At 31.9% G+C, this 13,971-nt stretch overlaps 1 protein-coding gene across 1 annotated transcript; it reads right to left on the bottom strand.

Annotated features, from left to right (window-relative positions):
• Positions 1 to 431: 431 nt before the first annotated feature.
• On the bottom strand, positions 432 to 9,384 carry LOC132549970 (26S proteasome regulatory subunit 10B). Its single transcript, XM_060213961.1, has 12 exons — positions 9,294 to 9,384; positions 7,958 to 8,037; positions 7,274 to 7,313; positions 6,237 to 6,357; positions 5,773 to 5,887; positions 5,301 to 5,450; positions 3,757 to 3,880; positions 3,223 to 3,284; positions 2,357 to 2,477; positions 1,839 to 1,919; positions 1,369 to 1,440; positions 432 to 718 (listed from the first exon to the last, which is right to left on the bottom strand). Exons 1-12 carry the CDS (start codon positions 9,382 to 9,384, stop codon positions 600 to 602), a joined length of 1,176 nt encoding a protein of 391 aa, XP_060069944.1. The 3' UTR covers positions 432 to 599.
• Positions 9,385 to 13,971: the final 4,587 nt, after the last annotated feature.

Here is a 13,971-nt window from a genome sequence, read left to right as displayed (position 1 = left end):
TTTTGTACTCTGCACTTTCCCTTATAGAGAGCTATCAACCTAAGAGTAATCTCTTTAAATTTTTTGTGATATACTTCAGACATAAATTATGATGGACAGACGGACAAACAGATGGCCACACAAAGCAGGGACTTCAAGCTCTCCCTTCAGGCATAAATATGAAATTCCATCCCTCACCAGCTGAAAGGCTATAATAGATGTAATGCACATTTAATAGTTCCATACAGTGTTAAAAATATATTTAACGAAAGAAATCATCTCGTGAAATTCTCTCTTTAGCTGAAAGTTGGAATGACCTAATTCCTTCATAATGCATACCATCTGAGTCATATATAGTTTGAAATTCTATCAATATTTTAGCCAGTAATATATGATATCTGACTTTGAAGTATATATCCATTTGTCCTCACAAAAAGTCACAAGCAAAGGTGGAAAACAGAAATCTGTACAAGTCTTTATTGTAACACTTTAGATGTAATCATAAGAATATGGAATCACACTGATGATGTGATGAGTTCATTTTCCATAAATATTGTCATGTTTTGTATCCATCGATGAAAACATGTCACATTTGTGGTATTTGTATATCTAACAGTCTATTAAAGGGGTTTGTAGTCCAATTTAGATTCCAGCTTCTTGTTGTCACCAACTTTACGAACAGCTTTCATGAAATCCTCTTCTATTACGTAGTCGCGTTCAGCACGGATAGCAAACATACCTGAAACAAGAGACAAGCGTGAAAGTTTCTTTCAGCATCAAAAATATGGAAGAAAGAACAATCTCATGTTCATAAGATTTTCACAATGAAATACACTGTAAAGTTATAACAATGAGAATATGTACATTTATTACAATCTGGCGGTTTCTTGATCAGTTGGTAATTTGCCCACACATTTGACTTAAATACAATATCATGGGTCTTAAACATCTATAGGAGATTAAAAACTTGCACAACTAAACTTCACTTTTCTTTTGTAGATGGCATAGTAGTATTTGAATACACATGTACTTTTCAGAGGTTCTTTTAAAATTAGCAGATATATGAATTGCAAAATTTATTGAATTATAAAATAGTGCACATATCCATCTAGATTTTGCCATTTATTTCTATCGATTTTGATTTTTCTTTGGTTGCCTCCAAGGTTTCAAAATTTAGGCCCTAAGCCTCACTGAAAAGTCCTAAGACAATACATTTGTAAAATACAATTCATTTCATTAAGTGGCTCAACTGTATCTAATTCTTAATATAAGTTGAAAAGTACTATTCTTTCATACAATATTTAATACAACAACAAGGTACCAATACAGAAACTCCTTGTACCCAGAAGCCTACAGAGTCCTGAGGAGAAATTTGATAAATTTTGATACCTGCTTCTGTGCAAACATTTCTCAAATCAGCTCCATTAAAATCATCAGACAATTTGACAACAGCTTCCCAATCTGAAAACATTAGAAAAATATGGATAAAAAATTCTTAATCCCTCATGTCATATGATAGATGTTCATTAAACAGTGTAAATTTCACAAGTAAATTAATATTCAAAATAAATTACACTTAAGGGTCAGATTAAAAGCTGTACATCTATCTACCATATTACTTGTAATTTGGTAAAACAGTCTCAAATTTTGGAATATTTTGACTGCTATAGTTCCTTTTCTTGACTTAATATTTCAACAATGATACACATTACTACATTTGCCTCTTTGTATCTTTTTGTCATATCTCTCAAAATGGTATTGCCAGTGATATCATAGTATCTTTTCCAAGATACCCTTACCTCACACTATATCAACATATATTTGAATCAAATCAAAGCCTCCAGACAATGAACACTTACCTATTTCTCCATGCTTGGCTATAGGCTGTGCATGGATTTTCATAATTTCTAATCTTGACTGTTCATTTGGCAATGAGATTTCTGAAAGAAACCCAGAAACATTAAATATTTAGAACAAACCATGACAGTTAATACTTGTGAAAATTGTTTATACATCTAAACAGCACACTACCTATTTACAGCTACACTGGACCAAGCAGAATAATCATCACTTCTGCTTTAGTTCTCCAAAAATAGATAGAAGAAAGCTAGACAGATTTTTTTATCACACACACACGAATACTTTGCATAGGGTATGAAAAGAGATACGGTATAAATAAGTCAAACTACAGCCAATAAGAAAGAGCGAAAGCGCTGTCTTGCAAACTATTTATGACTTCTGTGGGTCACACAAGGTCAAACAATATTGTACCCACTTCATCATCACTCCAGATGACTTCCATCACAAGTAGGAATTATTGTAACAATTAATATATATTAAGATAAGTGTTGACATTTGAGGTGTTTTGTCTACATACCTATCTTTCTGTCTAAGCGTCCTGGTCGTAGTAAAGCAGGGTCTAGTGTATCTGGTCTGTTTGTTGCCATTATCATTTTTACCTGACCTAATGCATCAAATCCATCCATCTGGTTCAACAACTAGTCAAAGAAAGAAAAAACACTTGAAGCTACTGACAACAGCATAACTCCATTGGGAAATATTTTAAGTTGATGCAGAAAAAGTTTCTTCATCCACATTTTCAAAATATACTGCAAAATATCTTGAACGAAATTCCAACTTAACTAAGCAAAATTACTTTGAACTTTTTGATACATTTTTCATTATTCACCACAGATAATGTAGAAATTGTCTTTTTTTAATTTTTTACAAATCATCCATCAATGGCTGTATTCAAGAAGAAATTCTATTTAAATTTAATTTTTGTCCTACACTGTTTCAAAAGATAACACCAATACAATGCATGAAAGGTCATATTCAGTTAAGTTTTCGTTTAAATCAGGGATACTTTTCAAAATGTCTAAACATGTCTTCGAACATCGAGAGTTACAAAAACATCAAACAAACCAATTTTTTTGAAAAAAATCGAAAGGGCCTGTATCACTCACTTATTCTGCAGATTATAGAGTGACAAGTTATTTAGGTTTATTTGCTTAACTTTCATGGTTCTTATTTTACAGTATATAAGATGTGGGTGAAATAGATGAACTCTACGTCTCTTGGTTAAGGAGATGTTGTGTAAAGATTTTAGCTCAATTGATCCCTTTGACCTTAAGCAGGTCAAGGTCATTCATGAGAACAATCCAAAATCCATTCAGCAATGGATTTATTCACAATCAGAAAAGATTATGTTAGGAACATACTAAAAACTATACAGAACCTAACCTCCATTAATGTTCTCTGTATTTCTCTGTCTGCAGATGTTCCTTCTGAAAATCTCCTCCCACCTGAAAGACAGAAACTGAGACTCTTACTACTTTTGTTAAATCAAAGCAAATCAACATCAGTTATAATCTATAAAACTGAAAAATGTATTTTCTGATTTTCAGTCCAAAACAACAACTCAGACTGACAGTTTAGATAACAAAATTTTATCTGTAAGTCTGTTAGGTATTGTTGAAGTCCTATTACATTTTAGACTTGGTAGCCCTCTGACCCATCACTTTCATACAAACTCCTCCATATCATATATTTTATCAACTATTCTTTAATGGTACATCTTTTTAGACATTTAGAGACATATGTTTACATTGGGTTAAGTTAGTATTTTTTCTAGATGCACACAATAAAAAGTTGATTATTTTATGCAAATTTGTTTGAATAATTTTCCATTTTATTTTCATAATACTGACATCTATAATCAACATTGGATTATTGAGTTACAGATATGATGAGCTGTAAGTTCAAAGAACACTTTACCAATAGCGTCTATTTCATCCATGAATATAATACAGGGTTCATGATCCCGGGCAAAGGCGAACATCTCTCTGATCAATCTGGCACTTTCTCCAATATATTTGTCTACAATAGCACTTGAGACAACCTGAAAACAAGACATTCCATTTAAACAATCTCACACTAGGTAAGGTATCTCATGACATAATCCTATGGTCCCAAATGATACTAGATAAGACTGAAGTCACTCTGAGAGATCCTGAAACACAGCTGAATCAATCTAAATTCCATTGTAATGCAGGCTTTGGGTATGTGCAAAATCTAAGCTCTTTGAGGTAGAAAAAACTCTAAAGGAAAGCTTTGAATACAAAAAGTGCTGCTTCAGATGGTGATTGGACTTATTAATGTATTTCTGTGAATTTGAATACATTTATAACAGGAATCCTTTCCTATAGTTAACATATGTACATCACCATAGTACGACCTAGTTAGTTTTCAACAAACCTGTATATTCTATCCACTACAGTGCTAGCAAGGGTATGCTTCTCTCCCTTCAATCTATACGGATCTAAATGCTTTCATAGTGAACAATGCTTTTGTTATTTTGTTGTTATTACAGACAGATGTTGTACTTTATTTTTATGTGATATTATTCACAAGTGTTCTTTGATTAAAAATCAGGAATATATCTTATTTCAAAGTTAGGAGCTCTCCAGCGAGGTATGAGGTATGTGGTATTTTCTTCATTGTTCTTCACGTATCTATCCAGCAATAAGCAAAAAAAAAACCACAAATACATGTGCACATGCGCACCCACGCATGTGCATACAAATCAGTAGGTAGAATTGTTGCATCTGTTTGTAACTGTACTGAACAAAAAATAGGTGTGATAGGGGTGACCTTACTTACTGTATAACAGGACATGGACTTATTGTTAGATAATATGGTAATGATTTTTATCAGATATCGCCTTTTAAAAATGTAAAACTTTATATCTTTATCACATTTGCCCTATCATTCAATGACTGTACCTAGATAAGATTTTTTTTACATATTACACATGGGTAACATAACCTATCGTGATGCTTGGTTTAGTGATGAAATGTCTTCACATACTAACAGATTGTACTTTGACCTAACAATGGAGAACATAATGGACCCAAAAGACTATCAAGTCTGACATTGAAATTCCGTTTTCAACCTGTGCTTGAATGGTGCCTGAATACTTAATCATATGATAAAAAGGATCTTAAATTTGTTCTCATCATGATTCATGATTTATGAACATTTTTCATTTTAGCTCACTGAGATTTAAAAAATTCTTGAAACTCATTTCAGAATCATCATACCATACTCATTTAAGACCCAAGATATTTTTGATCATTAGGTATCAGATATTGATTATTTTGATTGACAAATCACCATAACAACAATTCCAACTGTTGTAATGTTGTAACCCTGCAACTGAATCACCTGGGTGATGATAGAGCTTGTGTTTACAGGAATTTTAATGGTAAAATTATATCTGTGAGATGATAGTAAAATAAAGCTGCGCAAATACTGCTTACCTTTAAGAAGTTTGCATCCAGCTGACTGGCAACAGCTCGAGCTAAGAGAGTTTTACCAGTACCTGGAGGACCATACAAAAGACAGCCTTTTGGAGGGGTGATGCCTACTCTCTGGAACAGCTCAGGGTTCAACAGCGGAAGTTCAATAACCTAGACGGGCAACATAATCAGTTATATCAGAACATCTTTAGCAAAATTTTGGAAGATAAATTTATTTTCACCAAGTAATCTTAACCTGATGTACAAAATGATAATTGTCAAGACCTCATAATGCAGATTCTAAACACTCTTTATCTGTCCACTTCAGGTCAGGGACAGTTTGACTATTTTTCACATATTTTGAAATCAGTTTACATTTCTTTACTTTTTTAAATGAAGTTGATGTTATTTCTGGTTCAGTAAAAAGGAAATAAATTTAAATCAAATTTTCATTGAGTCTTCTGAAATCTTCAAACATCTGATGTAACATTACCTCTCTAAGTTCTCTGATCTGTTCACCGAGACCACCAATCTGGTTGTAGCTCACATCACCAGGATCCTCCATTGACATGTTGTACACCAGTGGATCAACCTCACGAGGTAAGTATCTACAAATGCATGAATGAATGAATGAATGAATGAATGAATGAATGAATGAATGAGGTAAACATTAAAGTTCTCAACAAATTTTCTCACTAAACTAACACTGTTAGTGAATTGTTTCACAAAGGAATTTTTTAACTATTTCAACTACACATGATTGTTATAGTTTTGTGTTGTTTCACGACTTATTGACAACTGGAGTCATGCAAGGTAAAGGAACACTGGAATAAACTTTAACAGTTCAATAACTTTTAAATATCTTACTGATTTCTTCACATAAAAGTCAATATCAAGTTGCTTTAATAGTAATTTGTATCAAATTTGCAAAATGTAGCAAATTCCTACAAGACATACCTCATAACGGTTAGTGTGGTCATGTCCAGGGCAACACGAGTTCCCTGCTTGAGCTTGGTCTTGTCCAGCTGGCGTCGACAACCAACAACATATCTTGGTCCATTCGTAGCTTTAACAATGACTGGAAAAATAAATGAAGAAAAACATCTTAAAGCAGAAAACATTCATTAAAACAATAACATATAAACTTTTTGCTTACATTATTGCAATAAATTGTTACACAGAAGCATGAATGACACATTAACCCATTTTTGACCTGTGCTCTGTTTAGAGCATCATCCTCGCCATCTACAGGACCCTATTATACTTAAAGAAATTCAACTGCTCAATAGAATCATTTATTATACCATGACAGCATGCTATAAGTGATATTTTTCAGTTAAATATTATGAATATTATTCTTGTGAATTTCAAAGGTGTCTGGGTCTGTATAAGCTGAGAAAATACAGTATTTTTTCCGTGTATTTACTTCATTACAATGGGTACATATTTTCTACCTCAGGCTAATTTCCAGTTGTGCATGTTATTTAAAATCTTCCCATAATCATTATAATAGATATAATTTAATGTGAAAACACAACTCCTACAATGATGTTCCTGTTTACCCCAATTTGTCACATTTGCCTTTAACCATAAACAAATCCATCCAAATTTCCTCCAGGTAGCAATTTTCCAAAATTGCCAGGAAAACCATTGATTTTTTTTTTCTAGAAATTTAGAAAATTTCTTGTTATTTCATAATTTTGAGTGAATCAAACTTTTAACACAGATGAAATAAGCTTTTTTAAAACTGCAAAACTGGGCAAAAATTATCCCTTTTAAGCTGGATCTCCATTTTTATATATCAATGGGTCTAACTTTAAATCTTAAAACATTCAGATCATCAAACATGTTATATCATTTTGTTAAGTATTTTGAGTGTCAGAGTAATATTGATGTAGTACAAGTTCACCAGGACATGGTGAAGGGACTGGTTTAAGTGTAAATACAAATAGGACAGTTGATGACCATATCTGGTATGTTCCAGTCATACTTACATTTATCTTCTGTCAGCTGTTTTAAAACTTCTCCAACAATCTGACCAATAAAACACATTTAACATGTTAACTTTCAAGGATAATTTTTTCTCTCCATTACTTTTACCAATCAATCTGTACTTTACAGAATACATCAATTTAAATTTTAATCCTGATTAGTGAACTGCTGACCTAAAGACCTGCAGATTTTAAAATCCCACACAACATGATCACAATTTAAGTATATAACTTTGTGTACATAAACTGACCTCAAGGCTTTTGTTTTACCAAAGGCAAATTCAAGTCATATCACAATTTTTTTTATCTAAATCTTTAACAAATAACTTAAAGACAGCTTCTCATGTATACAAGAGTAGGAAACCAATACTTTTCTATTATAGCTGTCAAAACATTTCATCCATGTTTCTTGCAATGATGACTAAAACTAATTTTGTGAAGGATCCAGAACAATTATTTAAGTCATTTCTAGAGAAACATTATTGCAGACTGCAGGAAATCAATGAACTTGTCAATTATCATATGAAAATAAGCTCACACAGCAGTGAAATTTCATATAAATTTCACATGAATTTTTGCAACAGCTAAGATTTAAACAGTGTTCCCCATTACCTCTGAATGAGGTGTACAAAACCTATCAAGTCTTCCGAAGACACCCTTACATCAGTTTTGACCACTGTACTGTACCTGTCCTACACTCTGTAAGGCTTTGAGGTCATTTTCTGATTTATCATACTGTTTTGTTAGCTCCTTGGAGTTTTCTCTCACTGGAAAAATAAAAAGGATAAATATAACTAGATTTTTGGGTTTTTTTTTTCAAATACAAGATTGTTCTTTCTGCATTGTCATCGCGAATATATATATTGCATATAATCAAACTGCAAATTGTGATACTTTTCCTGGAAAATCTCAGGTTGATTGAAGGGACACAGTAGTAGTGACTAAACTGTTAAATGATAGCAGTCGGTCAGATCAGCATTAAAGTCCCCTGAAGATGTTTCTTTAATTCTGTTTTGATTGTATCAACAATTTGGAAACGACACTTTCCTTGAAAATTCAAACACCACTACAAAAATAAGACAAAAGAAAATGTTTAAATAACCATTTCAAAGTTCCAAGTATGCCTATCTACAACTTAATACCAAAATTAAAAAATTATTGTATTTACTTAATTTTGGTGGAAATAATAAATTAAATTATAAAAATAACACTACCAGATTCTATGCTTCAAACATTAACATTTAAAAAATTTCTTTGTTGTACAGAATTAACATATTCCCTGAATTGCTGTAGCCAGTAATAAGATAGTTACTTCTATGTTATACTATCAAATTCATATCTCCTTATTCCTGCTTGGTGTTACTAACTTATTACCAAAATACACTTGGTTGCTTATATAACACATTTACATAGTATGAAGTTGATAATGATTCCCTAGCTGTTCTCATCTGCCACCTGAAGACGTATAACTATGAATATTTTAGGAAAATTAAAATACATCTTAAAAGGCAATGTGTACAAACACACAAATTTATCAATACCTATTTCCTGCATTTGTATCTATTGACATTGTTATTTGAAATACAGTTTATGGCAAATATCAAAACGTCTATCAAAGTATTTTTGGTGCGAATATGCAATAGAAACAGACCAACTGTAGTGTAGCCAGTGTAAGGTATAGTAACCGGTGCGAAATTGTACAGCCACGGAAATTGCTGAAACCATCTATGATTAAGATGTAAATTATGATTTTAAAGCCATAGAACAAATGTGAACAGGAACGAAATTGTTAGAAATTTGACTTTACAAAGTTCTTCATAACTGCTGACATTGAAACATATATATCCAGAATGCGAAGTTAAATGTCACAAAATAAAAACGTTTCCGACAATGACAATGCAATAATGTACCAAAATAACGATGGACGCTCATAATGATCAGTAGCCAACAACTCACCAATTGGTCTACGGTACGATGTAAATATTCATATAAAATAAACAAATATCTAACATCATATTCTTACTTTCTTTTAGTCGAGCTTCCAGCTCCTTGTGTTCAAGAAGCTTTCTTCTGTAATCTCCCAATGCTTGTTCTCGTGGATCGGTAGTCGCCATTTTCAAAGTACTGAAGAGGTCGACAAGGTAGATAACTCACCAAAAAAAAAAAAAAGATAGAAAAAGAGGCATAATAGACCCGTACAGTCTAATGCTATGCCCAGATTTAACCATAAATACAGGTGTTGAAATAAGCATTGACATATCTTGGGATGAAACAATTCCTACCGAAAACAACAAATAAATTACTGACATGTTAACAGAATCATAATCAAAATACAAATTTGATCAAATTAGAGTAAACTATGACCGGATGAAAGACTGTGGACTGCCTTGGAGTAGTTAACTTGTGCATCTTCCCAGAAACAATATATAAAGAGGAAACTTTTAGTGTCATTTCAACTTTTAAATAGTAAAATGTTTTTGCTATTTAGCATTCCATTGTCTATACTATGTAATAACTGAAAATCTTAGAATTTTTATAGGAAACATCTCCTGATCAACATATAATTTTAGATATGGATATAGAGGCATTTGTTCTGCCTGCGTCCATTATTTACTTAGTATTATTATTTACAGGCTCCAGAAAAGGTACAAGAATAGGATCAATTGTTTCAGATGAGCAAGTGTCTTCTCAGTACCTTAAACCTGCAGAATGTTGAGTTTTATTTTGATTTGGTGGAACAGCTGACAACTGTATGGTTCAAAAAGGTTCAATTTGTTTATGCTTGTAATATTCTTGGATATATGCCTAAAAATATCTCCAGTTCCATGCTGTGCTTTTCACATTAGGAGTTACTTCATAAAAACATGCATTTCTGTTCATAAAATTTATTTTCATATAACCTTTGTTAAAAATTTGCCACCCTTTGTATTCATGTTATTTTCCCCAAAAGCAATTGCTTGTGTAAAAATATTAGGATATTAGTAGAACTAATAAAATCAAGCGTGTCAAAGTCAAATTAGCAGAAATAAGGACTATTTTGCGTTCCAAGCCACCAAAAAAACATCATCATGAGTTGTAAACATTTAAGGCTATAAGACTGAAGTGGAATTATCCAGTATCTTTTTGAAATTCTAAAATAAGTTGAAGTTAAACAATCAAATGTTACGGTGCCAATATCTGATTTTAAAACAATTCCAGATAAGGAGAAAATTGTCTGCTAAAATTGGGAAGACAGATTGCATATATTTCATCTAGACAATTTAAATTCTCTGCCTCAATTTCCTCTTTAATGTCCCTTCAGTTGCTGTATTACAAATCTTCAGCTGAGTTATTGTTCTTTTCAGTATGTAGATTATCAGACTGCACTCTGGAAAAGATCATTACTTTCCTGACATACAGATTTGTTCCCTTATTCAATGGTTGATGCATACTAAATTTTCCCTTCAGATGGATTCAACTTTGAAAGGAAAACTTAACCGTACCAGATGGATGACAGATGGCTAGTTTTCTGTTCCTTCAAATGTAAACACAATTGGTAAGGTTAAGGAATAAACTGTAACACAAAAATGGAGTATTTGCTATTGCAATAAGCCAATGGAGTCCATACATTACTTCGTACACAAATTTAGGGGCTGGGCTTATTACAGAACAATAAGTCAACTGGTCAAACGTATATCATACTGTAAAATCATGCGTTTTTGTGGGGCTCAATTTTCAAGGTTTTCAAAAACAATATAATTTTTCCGATACTTGATTTTATAGATATTTTCTGGTCATTTAATCTATTTTAAGTTTGTAGATATATGAATTTGAAACCCATGAAATCAACAAAAGTAAATCCCCCACGGAAATTTGTGATTTAACTCAAATGGATGGAGAGGGCTTAATAAGCCCATTGGGTGAACATTATACTTCATACTCAAACTGAGTGGAACTATTACAGAATAACACCAGTGGGCAAATATATTCACATTTAAATTGAAGGAGAGGGCATATTACCGAGTAATATGTCCAGTAGGCCAATATATTGCTCCACACTGAAATTCAGAGAATGGGTTTATAAGAGGCCATTGAAATGGTATATGTTGGTGATGCTATTAAACAGCAATATCTGTTAATAATATGAGACGGCATATCATCAGGGACAGGATTACCTGGTATTTCTGAATTAATATGGATAAACATTATCAAAATATATGGTCTACTCACAGATTGCATGTTAGTCATGATGTTTGAGGTATAAAAGATAAGTTGCTTTGGCGACATCTCATCAGCCTTGACCTCAATTGAGCAAAAAATAACACAATAGATGTTTTAATCCTCATTGAAATCAAATTTATTTTTCAAACAATACAATTACAGGTGACCATGACACAAATTTTATCTGCATTTCAACTTCTTTTTTTTACACCAAACAAGGCATTTTGGAACACTTAAATATCTTAATAAAAACATGTACAAAATGTCACATTTAATTTCATCAATATTTTTATACATGCACTGCAAACAGCATCTTGTAATCTAAAATCTTGAAAATACACCAACATGTAATTTACAAGATTCTCCTAGAAGCAAGCACTTCGGCTAACACTTCAGTCTCTGAGAAGCAGCAATGTATATTTCATTTTTTCTAAAAAAAAATGTTTTTAAATATTTTTTTAATTTTACGTTATGTGGTGTTTTAAGATATGTCAAGTATTGTAGCAAGCAGTGTTACTGAAAACATATCAACAAGATAAATTTAAAATGAAATGTGCGAGGATATAAGGGGGAAATTGTTATGAATACTGACAAGAAATTAAATAATATGACAGATCTGAAAAAAAAATTACAAACTAATCTCTTCATAGATATCAGAACAGTGTACATTGATAAAGTAACCTGAATATCACACCAGTTATCATACAACATGTAACAATATATATATTACCATAGATAAGTCAGGGGTGTCCACAAATCCATGTTATATCACTCCATCCCACCAAACTCAATCTATGTTTTTAATAATTTACATGTGACCATAGATGTATTTAAGTAAGATTTGTGACCCCCATTTGTATGTTATATCAAGAACCATTAGTTGAAGTGTATCTTATACTTTAACTATAAAAAAACTGAACTAATTTTCCTCTGATTCCTATTTAACTATCCAGCAGTGAGAATATTTTAACTATAATCATCTTTACAGAATTCAGAAATTTAATAACATGGTCACAAGCCTTACATGGAATATTAATACTTGATTATATAACACGACACAACATATCACCACCAATTTCTACATTATACACACATGAATAAGGAACTTAGATATTACTACAGGTATAAATAACACTTGATTGTAGGAAACAAGATTACCAGACTGGATTTTATTGGTGCCTGTGTAATTCAGACTGAAGTTAATCACTGTTCCCATTTTAAACATAAACATATATATATATTTTTCTGTTTGAAATATAGGGATCTTCATTAACACACCAAGTTGTGATGATACTGATATAATTTATATTTACAATACAAATTTAAATGAATACAATCACCTTCATATAATCACAACTGACTGATATCAATGACCTTTAGCCTTCACATGAATTTCCATATAAGCCAACTACAATTGTTCATTGTAAACTGAACAAATGATAATTTTCAAATTTGAGAGCTTTTATGTATAAAATTCCTGAAGGAAATGGTAAAAAAGTTAGATTTGATTTCTCCTATCTAATATTACTTCACACCCTGCAAGTTTACAGTCTCAATTACGATCACTTATAAGAATTTAGCAGAATAAACTGATTTAGATTCTACTAACCCCTTCAATATCTCCTGTAATATGTTTATTGAAGCAACATTGAAATAACCCTAAAGTGTATTAGAACTTAATACAGATATATGTGAGTTAATCACTTGGATTTTATAAAAAATGAATGGAAAAAGATTCAAAAATATTAAACCATGTGATCAAGAGACTAGATAAATTTATCTTTTTCTAACACACAGACGTATTCTTGTTCATAGCATCAACAGGAAGTTGACATTACTTCTTCAGACACATTTTTATGTGCCTCAGTACTTCATAACAGTGAAAAGCATACTACAAGCCCATGATTGATGTAATTCCTACTAAAAATGGCAATGGTTTTTGATGGGCTTATTACCAAGCATGGACTTATTACTGGCGAAATACCAAATAAAAAAACATAAATAAATAAAAAAAATTATATCTATTAAGAAGTTTATATCTTTTGATATTAGAGATGTACGATATCAAATTTTTGTGATGAGTACAATTATTCTGATCACAAGTCATGATATAGAGAAAAACGTTATGTGTAACCTGGTTTGATAATTAGAGTATTGGAAACTTGTAATAAAGAGACAGCAATCAAAGTGAACTAGTCATATAGGATACAAATATTTATCAATCATCACCTTGGACTAGTTTCAACAGAGGTAAGGTGCAACATGTTCACATAAAACACATTGGGATAGTATGACATTTCATGGACGGATACACAAAACCACTAGCTATGTTAAAGCTGGTCATCCTGTACTTAAAATAGCAGACTAGCAAAGTTCTTATTCTGTCACATTTTACCATAGCTCAATCTCAGTCCAGACCCAAAAGTTAACCAATAAACTAGACCATACAAGATACAAATGTTTTATGCAGTGTCAAAAGGTCACCAAACCTGAAGGTATCA

The sequence above is a fragment of the Ylistrum balloti genome, unplaced genomic scaffold (genome assembly GCF_031769215.1).
Source record: "Ylistrum balloti isolate Yb309-2 unplaced genomic scaffold, AGI_CSIRO_Ybal_v1 Utg370094, whole genome shotgun sequence".
Taxonomy (NCBI): domain Eukaryota; kingdom Metazoa; phylum Mollusca; class Bivalvia; order Pectinida; family Pectinidae; genus Ylistrum; species Ylistrum balloti.
This window is presented reverse-complemented; position numbering and strand designations above follow the sequence as displayed.

Excerpts from the sequence above, each read along its gene's own strand:
- LOC132549970 (XM_060213961.1), bottom strand. The coding sequence starts at position 9,384 with ATGGCGACTACCGATCCACGAGAACAAGCATTGGGAGATTACAGAAGA. Across the intron at positions 6,358-7,273 it reads ACAGCTGACAGAAGATAAAT|TCATTGTTAAAGCTACGAAT; the intron begins GTAAGTATGACT and ends TTATTTTTCCAG. Across the intron at positions 1,441-1,838 it reads AGCCAAGCATGGAGAAATAG|ATTGGGAAGCTGTTGTCAAA; the intron begins GTAAGTGTTCAT and ends TAATGTTTTCAG.